This window comes from Rhinolophus sinicus, chromosome 10, assembly GCF_057876585.1.
Source record: "Rhinolophus sinicus isolate RSI-liver-muscle chromosome 10, RSI-T2T, whole genome shotgun sequence".
In the NCBI taxonomy this organism is placed as follows: Eukaryota; Metazoa; Chordata; class Mammalia; order Chiroptera; family Rhinolophidae; genus Rhinolophus; species Rhinolophus sinicus.
In genome coordinates this window covers 17,626,033-17,650,603 of record NC_142510.1, presented here as the reverse complement: position 1 = coordinate 17,650,603, position 24,571 = coordinate 17,626,033, and the positions used below count along the sequence as shown (strand labels likewise).

General features: G+C 57.7%; 4 protein-coding genes across 14 annotated transcripts; 1 reads left to right on the top strand and 3 right to left on the bottom strand.

Annotated features, from left to right (window-relative positions):
* The first annotated feature begins 789 nt into the window (after positions 1-789).
* Positions 790-8,411, top strand: PPP4C (protein phosphatase 4 catalytic subunit). Its single transcript, XM_074322905.2, has 9 exons — positions 790-914; positions 1,124-1,285; positions 5,082-5,133; positions 5,622-5,672; positions 5,870-5,971; positions 6,563-6,736; positions 6,826-6,952; positions 7,695-7,884; positions 7,963-8,411. The coding sequence occupies exons 2-9, from the start codon at positions 1,188-1,190 to the stop codon at positions 8,090-8,092; spliced, it is 924 nt and encodes a 307-aa protein (XP_074179006.1). The 5' UTR covers positions 790-914; positions 1,124-1,187; the 3' UTR covers positions 8,093-8,411.
* Positions 8,412-8,855: 444 nt separating this feature from the next.
* On the bottom strand, positions 8,856-13,128 carry TBX6 (T-box transcription factor 6). Its single transcript, XM_088801430.1, has 8 exons — positions 12,861-13,128; positions 12,552-12,777; positions 11,404-11,671; positions 11,176-11,322; positions 11,028-11,098; positions 9,758-9,831; positions 9,496-9,679; positions 8,856-9,413 (listed from the first exon to the last, which is right to left on the bottom strand). Exons 1-8 carry the CDS (start codon positions 12,976-12,978, stop codon positions 9,203-9,205), a joined length of 1,299 nt encoding a protein of 432 aa, XP_088657556.1. The 5' UTR covers positions 12,979-13,128; the 3' UTR covers positions 8,856-9,202.
* Positions 13,129-14,596: 1,468 nt separating this feature from the next.
* On the bottom strand, positions 14,597-18,559 carry YPEL3 (yippee like 3). 5 transcript variants are annotated; one of them, XM_088801428.1, is made up of 6 exons: positions 18,147-18,559; positions 17,691-17,830; positions 16,845-17,027; positions 16,698-16,741; positions 16,391-16,499; positions 14,597-15,082 (listed from the first exon to the last, which is right to left on the bottom strand). In XM_088801428.1, the coding sequence occupies exons 3-6, from the start codon at positions 16,959-16,961 to the stop codon at positions 14,993-14,995; spliced, it is 360 nt and encodes a 119-aa protein (XP_088657554.1). In that variant the 5' UTR covers positions 16,962-17,027; positions 17,691-17,830; positions 18,147-18,559; the 3' UTR covers positions 14,597-14,992. The 5 variants fall into 5 exon arrangements, with proteins under 5 accessions (XP_088657554.1, XP_088657553.1, XP_019610244.1 ...); XM_088801427.1 differs by having other exon boundaries at positions 18,068-18,149; XM_019754685.3 differs by lacking the exon at positions 18,147-18,559 and adding an exon at positions 17,186-17,330 and having other exon boundaries at positions 17,691-17,849.
* Positions 18,560-19,032: 473 nt separating this feature from the next.
* GDPD3 (glycerophosphodiester phosphodiesterase domain containing 3) lies at positions 19,033-24,557 on the bottom strand. 7 transcript variants are annotated; one of them, XR_012493184.2, is made up of 11 exons: positions 23,923-24,557; positions 23,631-23,673; positions 23,278-23,413; positions 23,147-23,192; positions 22,906-23,024; positions 22,740-22,829; positions 22,285-22,418; positions 20,959-21,018; positions 20,798-20,849; positions 20,138-20,345; positions 19,033-19,213 (listed from the first exon to the last, which is right to left on the bottom strand). XR_012493184.2 is itself a non-coding variant. In XM_019754677.3 (10 exons), exons 1-10 carry the CDS (start codon positions 24,059-24,061, stop codon positions 19,088-19,090), a joined length of 945 nt encoding a protein of 314 aa, XP_019610236.1. In that variant the 5' UTR covers positions 24,062-24,557; the 3' UTR covers positions 19,033-19,087. The 7 variants fall into 7 exon arrangements, 4 of the variants coding, with proteins under 4 accessions (XP_019610236.1, XP_074179005.1, XP_088657552.1 ...); XR_016022644.1 differs by having other exon boundaries at positions 20,138-20,288; XM_019754677.3 differs by lacking the exon at positions 20,138-20,345.
* Positions 24,558-24,571: the final 14 nt, after the last annotated feature.

Below are 24,571 nucleotides of genomic sequence, written 5' to 3'. Positions count from 1 at the left end.
GCTAGGACTTATTTTCCGGTGAGGTCTTATTTTTGGGGAAACACGGTAATGACTAAGTTCCAGATAGTGGTGTGAGAAATGGAGAAACTAAAACACCTTTCCTGGGTTCAATTTTCAACCTTGATTCAAACCCCAAATACTTAGCTATGCAACCACGAGCAGGTGACTTACCCTCTCTGAGCCAGTTTCCTCTTTAAAAAAAAAAAAAAGGAATAAAACTGGCAGACAACAGAAACTGACAGGGGTGTCAAGGGGATCATTCTGGAATCAGGGAGGTCATGTGGACAGGCATAGGCTTGCTGTGGCGAAGGGGACTCCTTTCTGCCTCTAACTTCCGAGGTCGCCCATGGCAGAGATTTCTCTGTGGCCGTGGAACTAGATTCAGGCTGGTGGGATTCCTTCATCCATTGAACGAATACTGACGTCTGCCTACTGTGCCAGGCCCAGTTCCAAGCACAGGGGCTGCGAGAGTGAACCCAAGTTCTATCCCTCAGGGATTGTAATGGGGGAAGACAACTAAAACAGATTAAAAAAAAAAAAAAAAGCTAAAATTACCAGGCAAGCCCCCCCCCCCCAGCTCAGCTCAGTTTCCCTGGCAGATGGCAGAGGAGCTGGCGGGGTTCTCGCGCAGCCCTCGCAGCCCCGATCGGCCTGGCGCACGACGACTTCCGCGCGCACGTAGCTGACATCCGGTTCCTTCGGCTCATTTTCCACCCTCCGGCTCGCGAGCGGGGGTTCAGGGCGTTGCGTGTGTGGGGGGGGCGCGCGCGCGGGTGTGTATGACGCAACTTCCGGCGCACGACGGAAGTGGCTTCCCTTTGCTTCCGCGGCGGGGCCGGAAGTAGAAGCGGCCCGAAGCGGAGGGAAGGAGGCAGGCGAGGAGCTCGAGAGCCCCAGTCGAAGTCGCAGCGGCGGTAATCGTCGGGGACCCCCCCTAGGCCACCGTCCCTAGCGCGGGATCGCGGGGTTCGACGGGAGTTAGCCGGGGGCGGCCAGGGCCGTGGGGCGATGTGAGGGGAGGTGGGGGGGGGCCGAGCCAGCTCCAGGATGGAGTTGATCCCCCCCCCCCGACGCCTGGCGCCCCCTACGGACACTGATTTGGGCTCGTCTTCGCCTTTCCCAGGAGACCCCTGTGCGGTGCGGAGGGGGCGGCGGCCCCGGCTCTGACCCGCGCCGGGGGGTGGGCCATGGCGGAGATCAGCGACCTGGACCGGCAGATCGAGCAGCTGCGGCGCTGCGAGCTCATCAAGGAGAGCGAAGTCAAGGCCTTGTGCGCTAAGGCCAGGTGAGCCCGCTGGTCCCGGGCCGGGGGACCCCGCCGCTGCCCACGGTTCCGGCCTGGGGCAGACCTAGCGGAGCACTTGGGGCCTGGCCCATCCCGGAACCGTCTCTCCTCGAGGAGCAATCTGCCTGTGGGGGGGTGGGGGCGATGGAGACAGACCTGGATAAAGACCCTGAAAGTACTTGATGTGTTTTCAGTGGAGTTAGCGAGTTCTAGAAAGTCCTTTGGAAGCGCAGGGAAACAGCCCTATCTGTTGGGGGGACAGAGAAGGCTTCTTGGAGGAGCTGAACTTTGGGGAAGGCCATGAAGAATAAGATGACAAAAGGGAGCGTGTGCCAGAACAGAAGTTCAAAGGCAGAAAGGCTCAAGAGTCTGTGGTTTGTGAAATTCTTTACAATTCCGACAGCAGCCCTTCCAGTTGGGTGGTGGTGTCCCCGTTTTACAGGTGAGGACTCAAGTTCAAAGTCAACCAGCAAGTCAGGGATGGAGTTTGAAGCCAGTTCTCTGTGTCCTGTCCCTTTTCAGGCCATAATGCACGAAGGTGGAGTTGGATCACGCATGTTCTGTGTGGGAGCCTAAGAAACGGTAGTAGATAAGTCAGAGTATTAATATAATCCAGCGTAGGACGGCAGGCCCAACTCTGAGGTCGGTGGGAAGTGGGATATGTAGTAGTTAAGAGGCCAGGCATTGGAATGATGGCTGTAGGTTGGAGTCTGCCCCTGACTAGCTGTACTGGAGATCTCAGTTTTTTGACCTGTAAAGTGGGGATAATAGGACTTAATAAGGTGGTTGTGAGCAGTCAGTAAGTTGCTGTGTGGGAGGAGCTTAGCATCACGTGTTAGTAGGATGTAAGCGCGCAGCGGTCCTTCCGTGGTGTTACTGTGTGGGACGAGGGCAGTGCTGGTTGGACTGAAGTGGTCGGGGAAGGCTTCTAAGAGAAGGGGGCCTTGGAAGATAAGAAGAATTTGGCCAGCCGATGGCAGCAGGCCTGGTGAGGGAGGCATCCTAAGCCGGCTGAGAGTAGGCGTGGAGGCGCCGTCACGTGTCCCCAGTGAGGAGACCAGTTACCTGCCTCCTCTGAGGTACTGTTTGATGGGCTCCCACCATGCTGGAGAATTGTGGGGGAAGAGCCGGCAGAGTGAACAACAGGCCACTCTTAGCCTGGCCTTGTACTAGCAAAGCATTTATATCCATTTCCACAGCCATCTCATGAGGTTGGAATTACCTCCTCCACTGTGTAGAACAGGAGTTCATGACTCCGAGAGGCTTCATGACTTGGCCAAGGTCACCCAGAGAGAAAGTGGCAGAGCTGGGCTCCGACCTTATGGCCATGAGGCTCTTTGCGTGGCTCAGCCCCACGCAGACAGATGCGTAGCAGCCAGAGAGAGCCTGCGTGGCTTTGGCGAGTGGGCAAAGCCCCTTTTTAAATGCTTGTCTGTAGCTCTTTCATGTTTTGCGTGCTTCCTCAGTCTTGACTGGCATTTTTAGGAGTTAAAACTGATTGCTGCCTGGCACTAATCTTTACCCCATAAGTCTTACCTCCCCCCATAGGACCTTAATTTGGTAGTGATAATAGCTGATGCTTGGGTAGCACGGTGGAGTTTCTAGGATAACAGAAGTTACATACTGTCTTCACTGTCCTTTGCCCACTGGCATAGGCACGGCTGGGGTGAGTAGTTCACAGAAGAGAAAACCGAGCCTCAGGGAAGCTAATGTCTCCCCCAGGACTCACAGCTGGTTGGAGGGGCGCTGGGTTTTGGAGGCAGGTCTTTGTGCTCTAAGCTTGTGAACAGCCAGGCGGACACATGTAGACTGTCAGAGAGGCAGCAGGGAGCTGAGGAGAACTGAGAGGTGGGAGGGTCCAGCCCAGCTGAAACTGAGATGGAGCTCGGAGGGTCTTGCCTGAGGCCTGAGCTGACCACTGTCATTCCAGGCACGGTCTGAGGAAGGGCCGGCTCTAGCACCTAGGGACCCACCCGGTGCCCAGACCAGCAGTGTCAAGAGCTTCGGATCACTTCGAGGGTGTGTAGGCTCAAACCTGTGGGGTTACAGCGGCCTGATGTGTACGAGCTGAACTTGGTCCTGCTAAAAGTGAGCATAGGGGCGGCCGGTTAGCTCAGTTGGTTAGAGCATGGTGTTGGTAACATCAAGGTTGCCGGTTCAATCCCCACATGGGCCACTGTGAACTGCGCCCTCCTTAAAAAAAAAAAAAAAAAAAAAAGTCAGCATATTCGAAGAGCAGAGGGTTTTGAATCAGGTGGTCTTCAGTACGAATCCCAGCTTTGTCACCTGTAAATCACGTGACCCTGGTCAAGTCCCTTTACCTCTGCAAGTCTTTGAAATCCTTAGGATTCTCAAACGAGATTCTGCAAATCCTGCAAATCCGAGGACAGGCCCTGGCACTTTGATGAGCGTGTACAAAAGGCAGTGTTAGTTGTGGGAGGAAAGGTGAGCAGATGTGAACCCTGAGAGGGCGGGTCGTGTGCTGTAAGTGTCAGGGCTGGGGTGGGAAGCTGGGCCTGGTGCCCAGACCTTGCTGGGGTGCTGCTAACACTGAGGCTGGGTTTTGACTCACAGTCTGGCAGAAATTCTCAGAAAGTTGGGCTCCTGGGTTCCAGCTCAGGCTCTCTCCAGTTTTGTGACCTTGACCCTGCCCCTTTTTTCTCTAAGCCTTGGTTTCTTTATCTGTCAGATGAGGATGAAAAGAACCTCCCCGAGTCAGTCGCAAAGGTCGTTGTAAGCGCTTGATGTGGAAGGATGTTGAGCGCAGGTGCAGTACAGGTGGGAGAGCCTGGTAGCTGCATGGCCCCCGGGATCACAGCCAGCACCTCCTCACATCCCCAGAAAGCCAGGGCACACCTCCAGGAGCTGCCTGTGTCGTACACAGTACCCCAAAGGACCTCCAGGGAACCCTGAGGAGCTCGGGGAGCCCCAGTCTGGTGGGAAGAGACAGGCAGGAAGAGGGCGGGCGGAGCAGGAGCTTGAGAAAAGCCAGACCCGGGAGCCTGCTGCCTTGGTTGCAGTCCTGCGGGGGTCACTGCAGCTGTTCATTCGAGCAGGGGAACCACCTTTGAGGGTGGTGATTTGATTGAGTGTGTCCTCCATGCAACGCTCTTCCTGCAGTCATAGCGCAAGGTGAGAACTGGAACGCTCACCTCTGCAGCTGTCACCAGGATGCAACCTGGAAGCAGGGTGCTCCTTAAATTGGGTGCCTGTCCACCTGACATGCCCACTCAAGTGGAAGGAGACCACTGCAAGGAGGGATGAAAGAACAAAGTCCTCGCTTCATCTAAATAATGAAAAAGAAACGACGTATCACTTTGAAGATCACGCTGGTGCCGACCTTCCCAGGGCACCGGGCTGCGCCTGGGAGAAGGCCCCTGTGATGGGCAGAGGGCCTCTGAGCTCAGCCCGGGGCACAGGCTCGGAGCACCAGGTGGGGGGCGCGGGAGCAGAGGGCTCTGGTGGAGAGGAGATCTGTTTCTTGGGGTGCTGGATGTGTGAAAGGGAACGGCAGGGAGGGGCAGAACTGGGAAAGTGACAGCCTGCCTGGAAAGGCTTTGAAAACTGGAACAAGAGCTTGACCTTTGGCCTGTTGGCAGCGGGGAGCCAGCAAGGGTGTCCAGCAGTGGTCAGTCTCTTTCCTGGGGAGATCGCACACCTCACTCCTGCCCCCTAGAGGTTCAAGGACCACCTCATATTTCCTCCCCCTGCACCCCGCCCCCCGCCCAAAAAAAAAAAAGGTCAGGAATTGGGTTGGGCTGGCCTGGCTGTGGTGACCTTGGTCTTCTTTCTCCAGAGAGATCTTGGTAGAGGAGAGCAACGTACAGAGGGTGGACTCGCCAGTCACAGTGAGTAGCCCTTGTCCCTCCAGAGCCTGGCTTGGTCTTTGGGCTCCAGAGATCTGCCCCTCATCTTGGGGAGCCCCATCTTCAAGGGAGTCTCACTATAAGAAATGGATGTCATGGGAAGGGTCTTTTGATTTGTTGGAGGGATACACTTGACCAGGGCAGAAGGACTCTTAATTTGGTGAGTGATTCTACCCGTGTTTCTGTGTGTTGTGTGTTATTAGTAACTTTATTCCAGATACTTTGAGGGGAGTAGGGTGAGGAGGGGGTCAGGTCCTCCAGGAGCTGCAAGTCTAGCTCTTGCCCCCAGAATAGTTGGCACTCTGTGTGGGATGGAGGTGGACTCCAGGCCAGGCTAACTCGGGGTGGGAGAGATTTGGGGCCCCGAGGAGAATGATAAGGATCTACTAAAGCAGTGGGTGATTTCAAGATAGCCCCTGGGAGCAGAGGCCTTCGGACTGTGAGTTCCCACCCACCTTCTCACTGCCCAGGTGTGCGGCGACATCCATGGACAGTTCTACGATCTGAAGGAGCTGTTCAGAGTGAGTGTGGGGAGCACGGGGCGGGGATGACCCGGGGTCACAGGGAACCTTTGCGTCTGGTGAGTGGAGTGGGGGGGCAAGAGGCCTCTGGTTAGGGGGGCCCTTGGAAAGAAGCGCCTCAGTGTGACTGGAAATGGGCTACCCCGGTGGCTAGAGGACAGTTGAGGACAACGCAGAATGTTTCTCCCTCCCTGTAGGTGGGTGGCGATGTCCCTGAGACCAACTACCTCTTCATGGGGGACTTTGTGGACCGTGGTTTCTACAGCGTTGAAACGTTCCTCCTGCTGCTGGCACTTAAGGTGGGGACCACTGGCGTGTGGAGCCCACCCCTGGGCCCCCTCAGGCCTCACCTGTGGGCATCGTCTCTGCCCTCCTGTCCCACTCCACCCACCCCAAGCTCTGAGCTGTGCTGGTGGTGCTGGCAGGTTCTGCTGGGTGGGGTGGTCAGAGAAGCTTCCTTGGCTTGGGGGTACCTGACTCGGTCCCTGAAGGATGAGGTTAGAAGGGTGGCCTCATAGGGGAAGCAGTGGAGGTCCGCTGTGTTCCAGAAGTGGCAGGGAGCTGAGTTCAGCTGGATGCAGTGTCCACTGGTGGGAGACAGGTGTACAGGGCCAGGGGACAGTGCTGTGAATGTCATCTTAAGGACCGGTCTCTACCTGACAGGTGAAAGAGGAGCCATTGGGTCTGTAGTTGATTGGGGGTCGGGGGTCAGCTTTGTGTCCTCCGGAGGAGGGGCTGGGGGCCTTTGGAGTCAGGGTGCATTCAGGCAAGAGGTGACTGGTAGGAATCTGGGCCTGGGGTGGTGACAAGGATGGAATGGGCCCAGCAGGTGTGAGGGGATCGAGGACAGGGGCAGAACCTTGATCGCGGCCCTGCGTGGTTCCCTGCAGGTCCGCTATCCTGACCGAATCACCCTGATCCGAGGCAACCACGAGAGCCGCCAGATCACCCAGGTCTACGGCTTCTACGACGAGTGCCTGCGCAAATATGGCTCGGTGACCGTGTGGCGCTACTGCACCGAGATCTTTGACTACCTCAGCCTGTCGGCCATCATCGACGGCAAGGTGCGCCGGCCCGGCTCCACGGGGCTGGTGGGAGGGGAGGGCGGGGGGGCTGGGGCTTAGCCTCCCTCCTCTCCTTGCTCTCCCTGTAGATCTTCTGCGTGCATGGCGGCCTCTCCCCCTCCATCCAGACCCTGGACCAGATCCGGACAATTGACCGGAAGCAAGAGGTGCCTCATGATGGGCCCATGTGTGACCTGCTTTGGTCCGACCCTGAAGGTGAGGGCGGGCAGGCGGGGCACGGGCAGCCGGGCAGCAAGAGACTCACGGGGTCCTCTGGTTAAAGCCAAGTGCCATGAAGGGAGAATCAGGCTGGTTGAGTTTGGGGAAGAGCAGAGCGTGCTGGTCTTCACCGACATCTGAGCTTGACTTGTAGACCCCCTGCACCCTTGATCAGGAGCGAGGGAAGCTGGGTGCTTTGCGCTCCGAGAGGGAATCGGGGCTCATATCAGAGGCTTGTTTAGGACAAAAGCAATGGTTCCCTGAACGTGAAGGGGCTTCTGCAGAGGTCAGGTACCTGAGAAACCGTCATCGTGGGGTTCCCCAGCCAGCACACAGCAGAGCTGAGACTGAAAGCCAGGTCTCCTACGTACCAGTCCCGGCTTCTTCTGCTGCAGCGCACAGCCTCCGCCTTCCTGCCAGGCATCCTTGTGCCTGACTGTCCCGTTACCGCTGCTAGACCAGCCGTGTGACAATCCTTGTTCACACCTGCTGTACCCGCCTACATGGTTCTTGTGCTTTCGTGTGTACCTGTTACACGGTCACTCTGGGTATGAGGCGGCTCCTGCTCGCAGGAAAGTCTGTCTCTGGAGCTTGTCTGCGTCAGCATTTGCTGTACCACCGCCCGGACCCCCAGAACACGTTCAGTCCCTGTGCTCTTGCCCCACAGGCCCGATTGGGGGAGGGGGCCCGGATATTCTCCTTTGAGGACACCCGCTCCCCAACCCTCCCTCTGCCTCAGACACGACTGGCTGGGGTGTGAGCCCCCGTGGGGCTGGCTACCTGTTTGGCAGTGACGTGGTGGCCCAGTTCAACGCTGCCAATGACATTGACATGATCTGCCGTGCCCACCAGCTGGTGATGGAAGGTTACAAGTGGCACTTCAACGAGACAGTGCTCACTGTGTGGTCAGCACCCAACTACTGCTACCGGTGAGCTGCCCCGGCCAGAGGTCAGGGTGGGGTGGGGGCTGGGCACACACACTCTCACTGCCGCCCTCTGCCCTCCAGCTGCGGGAATGTGGCTGCCATCTTGGAGCTAGACGAGCATCTCCAGAAAGATTTTATCATCTTCGAGGCCGCTCCCCAAGAGACACGGGGCATCCCTTCCAAGAAGCCCGTGGCCGACTACTTCCTGTGACGCCATCGGCACCTGCCCCCTCCAGCCCCTCTGGCCCTTGGACCACTGTGACTGCCCTCTTCTCCAGACAGGCTAGGCGGGGGGGCTGTCCCCAGCTCTGCTGTCCCCCCAGCGAGGGCACTTCAAGGGTGAGGACTTTTCTCTGGAGAGGCTCAGAGCCTCGACTCCGTGCTCCTCCGCTCCTTTCTCCCCACTTGAACCATGAAGTTTCCAATAACTTTTTTGTTTTTCTTTTTTCCTTTTTTTTTTTTTGTTGTTTTGTTTTTAGATAAAAATTTTGAGAAAAAAAAACATTCTAATAAAAGAAAAAAAAATGGTCGTTGGCTCTGTGTCAGATTTGACTGGGGATGAGCAGCGACGCCGGCCTGGGGCTTGGGGTGGACGTTACAGGCTTCACTGGCCCAGAGCCCCGATCCCACCAGGAAGGTGAGAGGCTCCTGGTCCCCAGCCGCTGACAGCTACCCCTCTTCCTGTGTGCCCTGTAGAGGCCTGGGTTCTCAGAGACAGCCCTGTTTCATTCTCAAAACAGTAAGCGTCAGGACACTGATTCCCCATTTTCCTGAAGAGGAAGCAGGCCCAGAACAGGTGGGTTTACGTGTACGAGGCCAAGCAGCAGGAAAGGGCCAGTCTCAGTCGGGCTGGAGTCTCCCCACAAAACCTGTGCTCACCCAGAACCTCCCAGGACCAAACACCATTCGCCCAATGTTTCCAGAGCACTGATGTCTTTTGAGTTTTATTAACAAAAATACTCTGGTCCTGAGAATAGGCTGGTGTGGCTCCCACTGGGGTGAGGGTAAGGCCCAGGAGTGGGCAATGCTGGTCCCAGGCCCCATTTGGCCAGGCAGGGCCTCCCTCCATTCACACCGAGGTGAGAGCAGGGAAGGGGAAGCTGGCCCCAGCTGGACTCCAGCAGCTTAGCCAGAGCTTTGAAGCCAGAGGGGGTGGGAGTGAAATCAAAGTGTGAAGTGGGGTGGGAGAGGCCCAAGGCAGCCATTTGGTGTGGGGGATGGGGCCAGTGGAAGTGAGGGGGCTACAGGCCTGGGGGAAGGGAACTGGAAATTTGTGATGGAGCACCAGGCGAGGAGGAGAGGCAGCGGGGCCCAGCAATGGTCAGTACATTGGTTTGGAGCCCACATCCAGGTAGGCCCCAGGCCCAGGGTAAGGGAGGGAGAAGGGGCCCCCTTGGAGGAAGTGCGAGGCAAAGGGTGCTGGGGGTGCAGTCGGGTACCCTGAGCCGCCTGGCCCAGACTGTAGTTCCAGGAAAGCAGCTGAGTAGGGAGCCGGGCGCCCAGAGTCTGGAGCCTCAGGAAAGCTGGGGTTCCTGAGGTGGAGAAAGGGGTCAGCACAGGAGTGGGGTTCTCCACACCTGGACTAGCCCAGCCCTGTGCCCTCATCCTACTCACCTGGTTGGAAGGTGACTGGGGGCCCCATGGAAAGCTGCAGGATGCAGAAGGTACGCCTCTGCACTGGGCCCACCGCAGGGAGGCGCTGGGACCGCGGCAGCTTCCTGGGGCGCCGGGGCCTGTTCTGGATCTGACTCACGAATGTCCCCACCCAGTGTGGAGTCGCAGGGACCACCTGGGGCCTCTGGGGAGGCAGAAGAGAGGCTGGCTAAGGAGAACCAGCCCCCCAGGCCTGGCCCATCACCACTGGGGCTACACTCACCTCCACTCCCATAGGCCTCTGTGGCTACTGGCTCTGGGCCCCGAAGTTTCCTCTTCACGCGGGCGTCTCGCTCCCTGGGGAATATGATGGTGGTGGTGGTGGTGATGGTGATAGCACTTACCAGGGGCCAGGCACGCACCCTCCCAGGGACCCTTTCAGGTAGGTGCCACTATTACACCCATTTTACAGATGAAGGAACTGAAGGCCAGATCATTACATACCAGACAGGAGCAGCAGAGCTGGGATTTATTTGCCCCTGAACACTTTCTAGTGGTTTCCTATTGCATTTCAAATCCATAGAAACTTCTTCCCAAGCTCCCAGGCTCATCCCACCTTGCTCGCTCTGGCCGTCTCCACTCGCTAGTGGCCTTTCTGCTCTTTCTCCCCCTCACCTGGTTAACTCATCCTTCTTGTCTCAGCTCAGGCATAACTTCCTCAAGGAAACCCTCCGATCTCCCACAGCCCCACACACCCTCCCTGATAACATTTGTCAAGTTACGCTGTCACATTTGTCAGGGTGATCCTTTGATTCACGTCTGTCTCTTCTACCTTAAGGGCGAGGGCCAGCTCTGAGAGACTGTACTCAGAACAGAAGCCAAAGGCTTAACGAAACCTTTGCTGTCCAGCATAATCTGTCTGGCTGCCCATCCCCTCTCTCACTGCCCTCCAGCCACACACCAGAGGCATGTCCCCACCTAAGGGCCCTCACACACGCTGACCCCACTCCCTGGCATACTGTTCCCAGGTAGCCACACGGCTCTCTCCTGCAATTCCTCCAGGTCTTTTCTCAAACGTCTCTTCTCAGTGAGGCCTTTCCAGGCCTCTTACCCAATAAATCCCTCACTCCAGTTCTTCCTATCTTCCTTCCTTCCTTCCTTCCTTCCTTCCTTCCTTCCTTCCTTCCTCCCTCCCTCCCTCCCTCCCTCCCTCCCTCCCTCCCTCCCTCCCTCCCTCCCTCCCTCCCTCCCTCCTTCCCTCCCTCTCTCTTTCTTTCTTTCACCTTTAGACCTCATCCCTCACAGACATCATTTCTCTCATTTAGGTGTCTGCTCTGGCCACCAGAGTGTCAGTTCCATGAGGGCAGGGCTTTGGCTTGTTCGTCTCCAGTGCCTAGAACTGTGCCTGGCACACAAGCAGGTGCGACAAAAGGATTTGTCGAGTCAGTGTTTTTACTTACCGTGAGGTTCCTGGCATCCAGCATGGTGCTGGCACACAGTGGGTGATTAAGAAACATTTGTTCAGTGAACGAGTGAGAATGAACGGTGCCCACCTCTTACAGTTTCTGCCATTCTCCCGGAAACCCTTGGCAAAGGGGTTGGCTGCAATCTTCAGTTGTGTGATCTGGGGGCACACATCCATAGTCAAAGCTCCTGTAGCCTGGGCAGGGTGCCACCACCCCCTCAAGCACGGTCACTCACCCGTGGGTTCTGGTAAGCTGTCACAGAGATGAATGTGGTCTCAGGGAAGCGGAAGGAGGCCACGCCCCCCCAGTGTTGGCTGCAAAGCTGGGCGGCCCGTACCAGGTGGATTCGGGGCTGATACTTGTGCATGGAGTGCAAGATCAGCTGGGAGGCAAGAAACAGGAGTGACCCCCAGCCCTGCGCCCCACTCCCACCCCCATCCCGGGGTCCCAGCCTGGGCCTCACGTGGCCATGGGGGTCCAGTGTACTATTGGTGAGCTTGACACGATGGAAAGACACAGGTTGCCGCATCCAGTGGGCACCGGTGGCAGGGGAGTCGGGGTGAATGTAGACCCGGTCAGGGAGGCGGGGCTCTGCCTTGCCACTGGGCTCCCAGCGCCTGCCCTGCCAGCGGTAGCGAGCCCCGTCCACTGGCACGACATCCAGAAGGAACAGGTAACGGGCCTCGGGGTCCAGACCGGTGACAGACACTCGGCAAGCAGGGAACATGCGCCTGGATGGGAGAGAGGATGAAAGAGGCCTGAAGCTACCCACCCGCCAGAGGCGGGCACAGCACCGGCAAGCGGGCAGAGACACCAGCTCACGAAGTTCTGTCGGAGAACATTCGAGGTGGAGTTAGAACTAAGGGCAGGGTCTGGAAGCTTGTTTTTCTCCTTTTTACAGGTAGGAAATAGCACAGACAAGTTAGGTGATCTGACCAGGGTCACGCAGCAGGTTGGAGCGGAGCTCGGACTCCTGACGCCTGGCCCCTCAAAATCCATGTGCAGAAACAGGGGTGACACACTTTTCTCCCAGAAATCTTGCCAGGAGCCTCTTTGCTCTCCACCCTGGTCTCTTCACCTGATCTCCAGCACCAGAATCTATAACTGCTGGACAAACTTGCTTCAGGGAAAAAAAAAAAAAAAGCCCTGCCTTCAGTGGGGCAGAAGACCCCTAAGCTCCTGGCTTCGATAAGAACCCCCATGAGCCCACACACTGACTATATCCCTGCCTGCAGAGTGACCGGGGCCCTAGTAGTGTACTGACAAACTCTAACCCTAATCCCGATCCTAGCCAGATGTCCCTGATGGTCACTGGCTGGCCCTTGACCCTTCTCATGGTCTGAACCCCAGCTCCAGTCACAGACTGACCCCTTGCTCTAGGCCACATACTAACCTATGACCCATCCAGACTTACGACCCTGCCCCAGCACGACCCCGATCCAGTCACTGAGTGACCCCTGAACCAGGCCACAATCACACTCTGAACTTAGGCAGAGCTATCGCCCTCCCCTACGAGCCCCCAAACCTAGCCCCATCCCCAGGATCTGCCTTTTCCAAGAGACCCCCCCACCAGGAGCTCTCAGGGTCCTCGGGCCTGGCCCCGCCCCTCACCTCCCAGCTTTGGTGATGATCATCTCAGTTCCCACGGAATTGAACTCTTTCCACAGCTCCCGATTCTCCAGGCTCAGGCTGACTCCAGGGAGTGAATGAAGGGCCTCTGCAGCTGTGGGGGCCGGCTCAGTGCCCAGGACTGGGGGCAGAGGTGGCGGAGCGGCCAGGGTGCGGGGGGCAGCCTCAATCCCAGAGAGGAAGCAATCCAATTTGGGCGTGTCAAGATCTGGAGATGGGGAGACAATGAGGAGGCATCCCAGGTCCACAGCACTTCCCAATCCCCACACGGGAGCTCATCCCAAAGCTCACCAGGGTAGCGGTAGCCCTCTGCCAGGGCTGGCGGGAAGCTGGAATCAGCCCCTGGCTGGGGGGGCCCAAGGCGGTAGCTGGTCCCCAGGGAGGGGTACAGCTCCCGTGGATGGTACATGGAGTAATCCTTGTCTGGCCTCAGGTCACGCTGCCTAGAGTCCCCCGGTGTTGTGAGATGCCCCCTTTATAGCTCACAGCTCAGCCCCTTCCAGACCCAGGATCACAGCCCCTCCCTCTTTGGGGCCCTGGAGTTGGGCTGGGGTGGAGACCCCTGGGGCCTGGAAGGGGTCCAAGAGGGGGCCGGATACCTGGGTACCCTCCCCTTCTCCCCTCCCCCCCCAGGTTTCATTAGCCCCAACCCCCTGCCCCCTCATTACATAATTAACTCCTCGGCCTGATTGATCCCCAGGGCTTGGACAGGGATGCAGTTTGGCGCTTCCGGCCAGCTGGTCCCCGTTCCCACGGGGGGAGCCCCAGCTAAGGATAAGCTACAGAGGGGCGGGGCTTGGACCCTGGGATGGAGTCTGGAGTCCTGGGGCAGACCTTGCCGCTCCAGACTTTTCTGGCAGGCGACACCCCCTCCCCCCCCACACACCCCGTTCACTTGGAGGACAGGGTTTTGGAGGAACGAAGCATTACTGGAGGGAAAAGCTGGGCTGGAGGGAGGCAGCCTGAGCTTATCTGTTATTCAGGGCACTGGAGTCGGCAGCTGAGGGCTGAACCCTGGAGTCCTTCCTGGCTCCCATTCTGAAAAACCTCCATTCTCATTGTAGGGACAGAGTCCCAGAGAGCGGTTTCCAGGCTCTCGGCCTCACGTGGAAAGGTGCTGGCTCGGGTAGTAGATGGCCATCAGCTGTGATTAGTTGGCCATCAGCTGTTACCGGTTAGCCATTAGCTACTGATATAACTGCCATAGCTAAGCTAACGAGCATGGATTGTGGGTTGCGGATTGCAGAGAGGCAGATTGCAGTTACCAACTGAGGCTGGTTGGTAGGCAGAGAGGTGGACGGTTGGTAGGCAGAGAGGTGGACGGCAGATTGCAGATCGTGTGGATCCTACTTCGTGTGTCTCCAACCCAGTGGCCAGCGAGACTATATATAGTGGTATGACTCCCCTATCTATGGCTCCCTCGGTGTTCCGTTTTGGCCTCACCATATCCTGTGTTCTTACGTGGGGAGCGGGACCAGCGACCCTGTATGACACCTTGCATGACTTTCATCCAAGTCTCAAAAGTTCAGAGGTTCCCACAGCTCTACAGTCTGACCCTTGGGCTCATGGGTTTCCCAGAAGGTCCCGGCTGGGGAACCCTGGGAACTACACTTCCCAGCAGGCCCAGCGCCCATTTCGGCGCGGAGAAGACAGACAGATGTCGCTGGGACCGCTGGAAGTTGTAGTTGGAACAAGAAGGGCAGCGGGCTGGTTGCCTCCCAGGAGAGCTGCGCCCCCACCACCCCGGCGGCGGCGGCGGCGGCGGCGGCGGCAAACCGCTAAGGCGGAGAAGACGCACATTAGCAGAGGTCAAGGCCTAAGGCGCCAGAGTGGGCTGGGGAATCACGGGCAGTGAGACCTGTTCTGGGTTCTAGAGACGGCTGAAGCCAGGCCCGAGGAGGGCAGGCTCCCCCATCTTTGATCGCTGTGCCTACCCGCTGCCGCATTGGGGCTCAGAAGCGAACAGGTCTGTAGAGGCAGGAATGTGCATTTGAGTCCCCACTTCCCGATTCCACATGAGCCTGGGGCTGTCTCCACTCCATTGTTTTATTATGTACAAACGCTACAGAACAAGGGGAGCAGACACGCGTGCTGTACGAGGGGCCCAGTGGGAGGAGTTCACAGGGCAGACGGTGCCCTGGGGCTAAGAGCGCAGCACACAGGCCATATCTATAGGGTAGGCAGGGCAGGAAGAGGTTAAAAACGAGATCCAAGCCAGCCAGATCGCAGGGAGGTGCGGGGGTGTCGTCCACCTTCTGATCTCCCCCCAAGGTCACAGTGCATGCAATAAAATATATGTACAGGAGCTGGATCCTTCCTCTGCAGGGGCTCTGAGGGTCCAGAGCTCCCTTTGGGCGGAGGGAAGCCAGTGGCGCCCCCTGGCGGCCAGGCCGGGCTGGAGCCACATGTGGCAAGAACAGAGGTCAGTCCCAGCCGTTGTCTTTGATCATGTGGTTGAGCTCAATGATGTACTTCCCCTCTTTGTACTTCTGGCTGCTCTCGAAGGCCTGTTCCTGAAAGGAGGGGAGAGGCCGTCATCCCTGGAGCAAGGGCCTTATCAACAGGGATAGGGGCTGAAGCGTGGATATGACTGGCCCCACTTCACCTATGAGAAACCAAGCCACTGCCCAGACACAGAGCTGGTAAGTGTCAGGGCCAAATTTCTCACTAACAGGAGATAGACGGAGCTCTAAAAATCATGGGTACTTTTAAACTCATGTTGGCTCCAACAATGAGAATATGAAAGTTTCTAAAAGATCCAGGGATTACAAACTTGTAGTCCGAGGGCCAGTTTTGGCCTACATGTTGTGTTTCGTTTGGCCAGCAGAGATGAATAAAAATAACTTTGAAATACTAAAACATAGGCAGCCCACGCTCACTCCAGGTTGCCAGACTGCCCCTTCCCTTGCCCCGGGATCCACAGGATTTGCTTGGCTCTGCAAGCACTTGCATTTTTGACCTCTAAATTAGGCCACCTCTTTATTTCAGAGATCCAAAAGGGCCAAACCACCTGTCCAGAGACACAAAGCAAGTGTGTGACAGGGTCAGGGGTGAAGTCAGGTCAGGGCTGTCGCCTGCCTCTGCCTGGGGCATCCACAGCTCCAAGGGCCTGCAGTTTCCCAAGAATATCTTCTGCTGCATCTAATCTAATCCTGGTAACAATCTTGGGTGCCAGGGGGGGGCTTTCCTTATCCTCCACTGCCAGATAAGGAAGTGAGACTCAGAGTAGTGAAATCAGACTCTGGACAGCAGCAGTGGTAATGGGGGCAGTGGAAAAGCAGGCACATGGACCCAAGTTCCACTTTGCTGTGGGGTCTTGGGCAACTTCTCTGATCCTCTGACTAGAAGCTGGGGTCAAGAGTTTGGAGTTAAAAAAACAAAACAAAAGTAGGATTCTGATCCCTATTCTGTTACTTACCAGTTGGTTGTCTGACCTTGGACAAGGGACCTAACATCTCTGGGCCTTCCTTTCGTCTTCTGCAAAGTGGACATGATAATAGACTCTACCTACAGGGTTGCTGTAATGATTGAATGAGATACTATATGCCAAGCATATAACTGCATGGCAATCAGCATAGAATAAAGGGGAATTCTGATTGTATCCTCATGGCAAAAAGGGGGATGCTGTGCCAGTGAGGAGAGTTAAGAGAAAAATTCGAAAAACTCCTGCAGGATATGAGAGAAGAGAACATTCGCAGGGGATGAAAAGACAGTCTGACTTGTGTGAGCGGGGCTGATACACTCTGAACGATGGCCAGATGACTGCTCGTGATGTGAGGTCAGGTCAAAGGCTAGCCTGGGGTCAGAGGGCACTGACTCACATATTTCCAGCCCAGAGTGGTCTTGCAGTTCTCGCAGTGGATGTCAGCGACAGCATGAAGGCCTGTCAGCAGCACCCGTTCCTCGGCTGGCCCGCAGCCCACGTTCACCCTGTGGGGACATGGGGGGCAGTCCCAGGGAGGGTCCCGCCATCACAAAGCCCCCCTCTAGCTTGCATCCAACTGTGTTTGTCTTTAGCATCCAAGAGAAGGGCCATCATAACCTTTTGCTGGGAGTCTCAGCATGATGCCAGCAGTCACAGGTCACAACAGAGGTCAGGGACAGAAATAAGGGAGGCCAAATACTCACACGGAGTTGAAGAGGTAGGCACGGCCCTGGCTTCCCTGGAAAGACTAAAGAGTGGGAGGGAGAGAGGAGGGGGTCAGGGCTGTGGGTGGGGAGCTGACAAGAAACCCCTGTAGCCTTCTATTCCAGCTCCAACTGTGACCTGGTTACCTTAGAGATGAGGTCGTCGTGGTTGGCCAGGTGAGCGCGGCAGTGGGCACAGCTATACCTCCGGTGACAATCATCCAAGTAGGCCTGAAACGTCTTGGGCTTTGAAATCCGCACCATGGCGGGGGCCAGGGGCAGTGGCCCCACGCGGGGAGCGGCCCACGGGGAGCAGAGGGAGCCCAGTGCCTGCGAAGAGGGAGTGAGTGGACTGTCAGAACCCGGGCCACACACACGCAGGCACACCCAGGGCCACAGGGACTCTCTCTGTCACACTTGGCTACTGTCTCCTCTCCCCAGAGCCAGCAGCCTCTCCAGGGGCCAGAGATGTCTCAGTTTTGACTCACTGAAGAGGCCTCAAGTTGTATCAGGTGGGGAAACTGAGGCTAGGAGGAGCCCAAGATGAGTCACCCATCTGCTTTCCGCCTCACCCCTGCTGACCTGGCAATTGAAGCTGGAAGAAGGGGCTTTAGCGTGGATGAGCTGTCAGTGCTGTTTAGGGGGAGCACGGAGGAGTTAGGAATGTGTTCCTCAACCGCGGGGGTAGGGAGGGTCGGGGGCGACTTCACTTAACGTACAGGGAGTCCACCTGGGGCGAGGGTCCGTCACCTGGAGAAGGCTGGAGGTTTCAATGAAGGTGGAGGGTCCCCTAGGAGGGGAGGGGCTCTTACCTGGGGACGCTGAGGCCACGTCTATGCCAAGAGACTCTTACCTGCATCGCGGAGCCTTACCTGAGACCCCGGGGCTCACCTGGGGCGCGGGATGGGGGACGGGCGCCGGGGGAAGGGGACAGTCCTCGCTGGCGGGGCGGGGGCGCGGGGCGACGCGCAGCCCTGACCATGCGGGCCTCACCTCGCCTGGGCGCGCGGGGGCCCGGTCCGCCGGGGTGGCCTGGCCTGGGAATGGGGGGCGCTCCTGGTGGGCGCCGTGCCCCCCGGCCCGGGTTCGTAGCCGCCGCGACTTGTTTACACCGAGACCAGCTGCTGCCGCCGCTGCGACGGGAGGGGGAGGGGACAGGCCCCTGGTCCCGGCGGTCGCCGTGGCCAATCGGTGCGCAGCATGCAAATGAGGGGGCGCGTCACACAGCGGCCAGCGCAGGCCTGGGCTGCCCTTCCCCCCGCTCCCCGCTCCGGCCAGCCCGGAAATGCGGCTGCAGCTCGCAACCCAGTCAGCCGCCCCTCTGGCCTCCCGCGGTCCTTGAAGGGGCAAGGATCAGAGGTACCACTGACCTAGTGTGGGGTTCGGAGGGGGACGGCGTCCGGATGCACGCCCTCGGGATATAAGAGTCACGATCATCTGTGTACTTACCACCCTGCCCCGCTCTTTTAACCCCCGCGCCAATCCTATCAGGCAGCTTCTGCTATTGTTCCCGTTTTGCCCGGAACTCAGGTCCAAAGAGGGCTGGCAGCTCCCTCGCGGTTCCCCAGTCGGCAGGCGAAGCTGCAATGCTCTTTGGTCTGACTGCACGGCCTTTGCCGCGGCAGCAGGGACAGGCTCTTGGGACGCAAGAGCTAAAGGGGTCCTTCGGTGTAGACTTCCGGGAGCCGGAGCCTGGGAACGAGCCTATCCCTACTGCTGGGCATCCCCGCCTCGGACGCCTCTGCCGCCGCAGGCCGAGTAGGTGCCTGCGTGGGCGTCCCCTTCTTTCCCTTCCTCACCTTGGACTGTCTGTTCAAACGCGTCTGCCGTACTGAACTCGGCTGGTTCCCTGCGGTAGCCCCAGTACCCGGCCTGGCCTAGGGTCGTCACTACGCGATTGTGAACTATGTGTCTTGTGAAATGAATGAGGTACTGGGGCTAGAGAGGGCTGAGGAATTCAGGGAGCTTCTGGAGTAGGAAACGTGGGAGGGGAAGGTTGAAGGGCTGAGGCAGCAGCTGAGTGGCGCCATGAACACAGCTGTCCCAGCCTTGCCCGCTCAGCTCCCAGGCAGGAGGCCCGCGGGGGCTCAAGTCCCTTGCTGTGTACCCCTCAGGAGAATGGAACCATTATCTGTGGCTCATTCCTAAGGAGAGTGGAGACCAGGTTGGCACAGGGTGTGGCCTTACTCTGGGTCTGGAATGTGGTGTAACCAGTAGGTCAGGTTGATTGGGGGCAGGGAGGAGGGGCCTCCAGCCTCTTCTGTCCTAAGCTGCCATTTTCAGTTTTCCAGGATGTCCAACCACTCTTCCCCTCCCCCAAACACAAAGGCGTGACTGAAAAGGAATTATTTATTGGGGCAGAGAAAGAGAGGAGAGCGAGGGCTTCGGACTCAGGAGGCCCCGTGGTTGTCCAGGTAGCGTCTCAGGGCTGTAGGGTAATCGGTCATGACGCCGCTGGCCCCCAGGCTGTAGGCCACTTCAAAATCCGACTCTTCATTAAGGCACCAGAATACCACCTGAGTGGGGAAGGAGGGGCTTGTAGTTTCCAGACAACTTTACCTGGAAACCCGCCCCACCCCTGCATTTACATAGTGGGGCTCTCCTCTGTGGAGACCTGGCGGTGGTGTTCTGGGGAGCTTTAATTTTCAGGAATTTTGCAAACTGGTTTTAAGCACAGCCATCATTATTACATGAATTTGCAATTCAATAAATTATATTAAAAACAAAGGTAATAAATACTAAAAAACTCATCCCTTCCTAACAGTGTTGCTACCTATGACCTGGAGGCCACATATGTCTGTCGAATGTGTACGATGGAAACACTCTATGATGCTACCTCACATCTCTTCCCAACTCCGTGTTCAGTGACTTCATGTTGGGAGCCTGAAACTGGCCAGGGTGGAATGAAGTCTATACACCTGAGAAATTATCCAGGGCCCCTTTTCCCTTGGTGAGCTGGTTGTGGACTGTTTCACCAGCCTGCCAGTGCCTCACAGCTTGCCCGCACCTGCTGCTGCCTCTGGAGTTCTCTCTTGTGGGCACTGAGGTAGGTGGAGATGGTTTTTGTACCCTGGGCAAATCACTGGCCCTCTAGGTTTCTTAATGTGACAGCTGAGAGTTATGGGCCAGACTCCCAGAGTTGTGGAGAAGCAGCCCGGAATGGGAGGGCTCATCTGAAGGAGCCGGGTCATCCCCATGCCGCCCTCGGGCCCACATCCAATCAGTGGCCGTCTGTCTGTGAGTTAACTCTCCCATCCATCCCCACTGCGGCCACCTGAGGCCCAGTCCCGACAGCCTTCTCACGACTCTGCTTCCACAGTGGCCCCCACAAGCACTTCTCCACATAGTGACCCTCACTCCACAAACCTTGGCTCAGGTCTGTCCCCTGCTTCACCCCTCAGAGCGCCCCTTCCCTTTGGGCAGAAGTCCAGGCTCCTTACTGGGGTCCAGGGCTGACTGCCTCCGCCTCTGCTTCCTGCTGGAGCTCCCCATTCCACTTCCTCCAGGCTGCAGCCTGGTGGCTCGGCCCTCGGTTCCTCAGGCTGCGAGGCCTCTGGCTCCTACGGGCCGTCCCACATGCCTGCCTCCTGCCTGAGACGCACTCCCTTGAGCGGGCTCCTCACTCCTTCCAGGACGCCTTCTCTGAGCCTGCAGACCACCGCACTGTTTCCTGTCTGTCTCGCTGCCCTTGCCATGGCCTGCTTCACTTCCTTCCTCTGCCCTTGCTGATAAGCTCCCTGCTCCGTCCCCAGAACCATAATGCCTGGAACATATTCTCAACAAAGGTGTTAATTCAACAACCAGGGGCTGCCCTGGGAGCAGCGGGCTGGGCTGGTTTTCCCTTCTCTGCTCTTTGCCCAGCCCCCTCGTCAGGGATCAGGACAGTTCAGTGTATCATAAAGGTTAGCGTTCATCAAGCCCGTACTAAGGGCGTTACATCTACAGAAGAGTTAACTGTACCATTACCCCCATTTTACACATGAGGAAACCAAGACTCAGAAGGTGACCTGCCCAAGCTACCCAGATAGTGATTGCAACGCTGTGGCTAGGCCCACGCTGTGAACCACCCACTCGCTGAGGGGGTGGGGGTCAGGCCTCACCTGCACCCCTCGCTGTTCCAGGTGTTGGATCAGACTTTTCCTCATGATGAGCCTGGCGGGGAGGGGAATGGCAAAGCCTGTGATGAGAGGAACTAAGCAGAAGGGCAGAGGCAGGTCTCCATGGGGACACCCCCCTCCCCCAGCCTTCTCGCCCACCTCACCATTTAGTAACCACGGCCACCAGCTGGTTCAGCCCAGAGCAGGAGAATGGAAAGTAGGTCCTGCAGAGAGGTGGTGTCAGCCCATGGGTCTCTCTCTGTCGCTGGGGTGGGGAGGAGGGGTGGTAGTGACCCCTGACCAGTGAAACCTGAAACCCGCCCCCTCTAGAAGAACCTCTGTGCAGCCCCGATGAAAACTGTTCAGTGAGATCCTACTCCTGCATCCCTGGCTCCTTGAGGGCGTGGCCTCTCACCATTTTATAGAAGAGGAAACTGAATCTTGGAGACCTCCAGTGACTTGCCCCAGGTCACACAGCAGGTTCATAGTGGGGCCGGGACCAGAACCCAGCTGGATTCCCAAGCTGGACATGCAACCTGGAGGTCCTCCTACTTGGGCCTGAGCAACTTCCTGACACGAGACAGCGTTTAGTGGGTCGGCTACTTGCCCCACTCCAGGGGTGACTCAAGAAGCCCTTCACAATATCCTGGGGCAGGCTTTGGAGTCAGACCCAAGGCAAACTGGGCTCTGTATTTCCAGCTGTGTGACCTTAAGCAAATTACAGAACCTCTCTGAGCCTCACATTCTCCACAGATACGATGGGGTCATGACTCCTGTACCTCCAGGGGGTGCTGCAAGGTAAAAACTCAACTAAAGGAAAGGCTGTGAAAAAGCTGTAAATCCTGGATAAAAAGTTCAGTGTACAGAGTCCTATAGTTTAATGATGTCTCTTTGTAGCAGGGATTGTGGGTGCTGGCAGGGAGCTTCCCTCAGGACAACAGAGGGGAGCAGAAAGCACTGGGGGGCCGCCACATAAGTTCTCTCTAAAGCAAAGGGAGGAGCCAGGCCTGAGAACTGATGGAGTATCCAAATTCCTGATACTTTACCCAGCTGTTACTTTGTTAATCCTTGTCTCCCAGTGGGAAAACACTTGCTTTTCCTTTTGAGAATCAGAGAGTGATTAACATCTGTCTCCCTAGCCAGGTGGTAAGCTCACTTACTGCACCCCAATTGGCCTCACTTATCTGTGTAACTGCCCCTGGAATACAGTAGGTGCTCAATAAATATTTGTTCGGTGAATGGATGAAAAAACACACACTTTGTCCTAAAACTCCATCGACATGAACACATGTGCATAGAATTTCAGGGGGGTTGTGGCCCCCTTAGTATTCCTGAATGCTGGGTGAGAACCACTGTCTTCAAAGCACACTGGGGTGTGCGAGCTGGGGACTGTATGCAATGGGGCGTGAGGGGGGCGTGTCTCTCTGAGGAGAGAAGCTGCTGGGGGCCCGGGGGAGGAGAGAGAAGGGAGATGGGGACCCTGTGGGTACCTGTTGATGATGGTGGGCATGAAACACAAGAGAAACTTCTCAGAGATTGGGATGAAGGGCAGCAGGCCCAAGTAATAGAGCAGAATCAGCCAGATTCCTCGGCTTATCGTGAAGGAGCGTGGCATCTCCGGGTTCTGGGAGGGGCAGAGAGGGGAGGGATGGAAGGGGGGTCAGTGTGCTCCCAGGGAAGCAGAGCGGAAGCCTGGGCTTCAGGGGAAACCGTTTTGGACATTCAGGAAGCCCTTGTACCTGCAGGATCAGAGGCACATCTTGGCCCAGAATTCAAGGCTTAAATGCAGCCCTATTCCCACCAGCACATCTTTACTCACACACTTTCCCCGCCACCTCACCTCTCCAAATCCTCCCAGAACTGCCCCCCCCAGGCCCATCAGGCTGGACTGGGCCCCAGCTCCTGGGAGGAGGGGCCCCTGGAACAGGGGGGCATGGGGACTCACAGCTGCCTTGCATTTCTTCATGACTGAGTTCTTCTCCGAGGCCCAGATAGTGATTTCACTGCGGCCAAAGCGCCTCACCAGGCTGGCTATCTGGGAGGAGGGGGAGGAAGAGATGACGGGGGGCCTGGCCCCCAGCCCCAGCCCCCCAGCCCGCCTGCAGGATTACCTCCTGAATGAGCTTATCGTTCTCCACTTTGACCTCCACACTCATGGGCGTCCGGGGGAACCTCTGGAACATATCCTCCAGACGCACCATGTGCCGGTCTGACCCGTGAGCGAAGTGGCCTGGGTCGGGGTGGTGGGAAGAGAGATGGGTAAGAACCCAGGGAAAGAGGGGTGAGTCCCAGAGGAGGAGATGGCGGCAGAGGCTGAGGCCATGACCTCCCTCGGGCTGGCCATGCTCTTACCAGGTGAGAAGTAAACTTCCAGCTCTTCCTTGTAGAGGGGCAGCTCCTACGGAGAGTGGGGAGCGGGGAGCATGTCTCCAGGAGGCCCATTGGAGGATTTCTGGGGAGGTGTGGGGCTGGGCAAAGCTCACCTCAAAGTCCAGGCTGCCCACATCCTTGTCCACGCCTGATTGGCGGGACAGGTTGTCGTCGTGGGACACCACCACCACACCGTCCCGTGTCAGTTGGCAGTCCAGCTCCAGGAGGTTGGCTCGCTGAGCTATGGAGCTGTGGGAGCGCAGGGCAGGGTGGGGGCGGGGCAGGGCCAGGTGGCGGGGTGGGAGGTTTGGGGGAGGGTGGGGCAGAGTGTAGGGCCCAATATGCAGGCTGTGCCTGTGCGCTGCATACCTCAGGGGCTCTAGGAATTCAGTGGCACCCCTTGGCATTATGCAATGCACAAGCAGCACGACCTTACCCAGCAGCTCGGCTAGGCAGGTGCACTCACTTCTCTATGGCTTCCATGGTGTTCTCCAGCTTCTCCCCAGATCCTGTGGGGCAGCCGCGGTGGGTCGCTGGGGCCTGGCCCCCCTCCTCCCTCCTCCTGCCTCTCTCCACGCCTCAGCACCCGTCTGCCCAGGTTGAACGGCCTCCTCCTCTTCATTCCACATCCGGTGCCACCAGGCCGCTCTTCTCCTGCCTTGGTCTCTGCCCTCTTCCTACCGTCCGGTCCCTTAGAAGTACCCCTCTGTGCTGTCCACTGTGGCACCTAGCTCACCCCCCACCCCCATCCAGCTTACCTCCCCGGTGGGCCACCAGGCGGGCATAGAAGGCTGGAGCGCAGGGTGTGTGCAGCAGGCGAGGCCGGCGCAGGAAGAAGATGGACAGCATGACGTAGCTGCCCAGGGCGGGCACGGCGTAGTACAGCAGGGGGCTCATGGCCGCCGCCTGTCCGGCTCTGCGTGCCCTGAGCTCCGCTGGCCTGATGAATTGTGCTGTCTTGGTGTAGGCTGGTTCCACACTGGCCGACACCACGCCCCCTAGGACCTGCTGAGCCTGCTGCTGGCCCAGGGCCAGGCTGCAGGGCTCAGCTAGGGATGGAGTGGAGGCAGGGGAGAGGCCGGGCAGCTGCGGCCCTCACACCCCCAGACCCCCCAGACCCCTGCTCCTGTCTCGCCTTGGCTGCCCCTCTCGCCTCGGCCGCCCCTCTCGCCTTGGCCGTGTGTGGTGCAGTCCTTCCCCCTCCCCCTTCTCCCTGGTGCATGTGGCAGCGGACACAACTCACTACCTCTTGCCATTTCCAGAGAATCCGGGGGTGTGTAGGGCGCCCCTGAGTCACCCCCTCATCACCCCAGCCAGTCAGACAGGAAGCCATTAGAGAGGGGAGAGGACAGTGACTAAAGGGAAAATTGACCCCACTCTTCCAGGAGTCTGGGGCTCCTTCCACTC

Bases quoted from the DNA above. Each gene is read 5' to 3' on its own strand.
- PPP4C (XM_074322905.2), top strand. From the start codon at position 1,188: ATGGCGGAGATCAGCGACCTGGACCGGCAGATCGAGCAGCTGCGGCGC. The intron at 1,286-5,081 runs GTGAGCCCGCTG...TTCTTTCTCCAG, and splicing joins GCCTTGTGCGCTAAGGCCAG to AGAGATCTTGGTAGAGGAGA. The intron at 5,972-6,562 runs GTGGGGACCACT...GGTTCCCTGCAG, and splicing joins TCCTGCTGCTGGCACTTAAG to GTCCGCTATCCTGACCGAAT.
- TBX6 (XM_088801430.1), bottom strand. From the start codon at position 12,978: ATGTACCATCCACGGGAGCTGTACCCCTCCCTGGGGACCAGCTACCGC. The intron at 11,323-11,403 runs GTGAGGCCCAGG...CTTGCCTCCCAG, and splicing joins CACTGGACCCCCATGGCCAC to CTGATCTTGCACTCCATGCA. The intron at 9,680-9,757 runs GTGAGTGTAGCC...CTGCCTCCCCAG, and splicing joins AGAGGCCTATGGGAGTGGAG to AGGCCCCAGGTGGTCCCTGC.
- YPEL3 (XM_088801427.1), bottom strand. From the start codon at position 18,134: ATGATCGTGACTCTTATATCCCGAGGGCGTGCATCCGGACGCCGTCCC. The intron at 17,028-17,690 runs GTGAGGCCCGCA...CCCTCTTCGCAG, and splicing joins CCCCCGCGCGCCCAGGCGAG to GCACTGGGCTCCCTCTGCTC. The intron at 16,500-16,697 runs GTGAGTATTTGG...ATGTCCCCACAG, and splicing joins GCCTACCTCTTCAACTCCGT to GGTGAACGTGGGCTGCGGGC.
- GDPD3 (XM_019754677.3), bottom strand. From the start codon at position 24,061: ATGAGCCCCCTGCTGTACTACGCCGTGCCCGCCCTGGGCAGCTACGTC. The intron at 23,025-23,146 runs GTAAGAGCATGG...ACCCCGACCCAG, and splicing joins GGAAGTTTACTTCTCACCTG to GCCACTTCGCTCACGGGTCA. The intron at 22,419-22,739 runs GTGAGTCCCCAT...TGCCCCTCCCAG, and splicing joins TGAAGAAATGCAAGGCAGCT to AACCCGGAGATGCCACGCTC.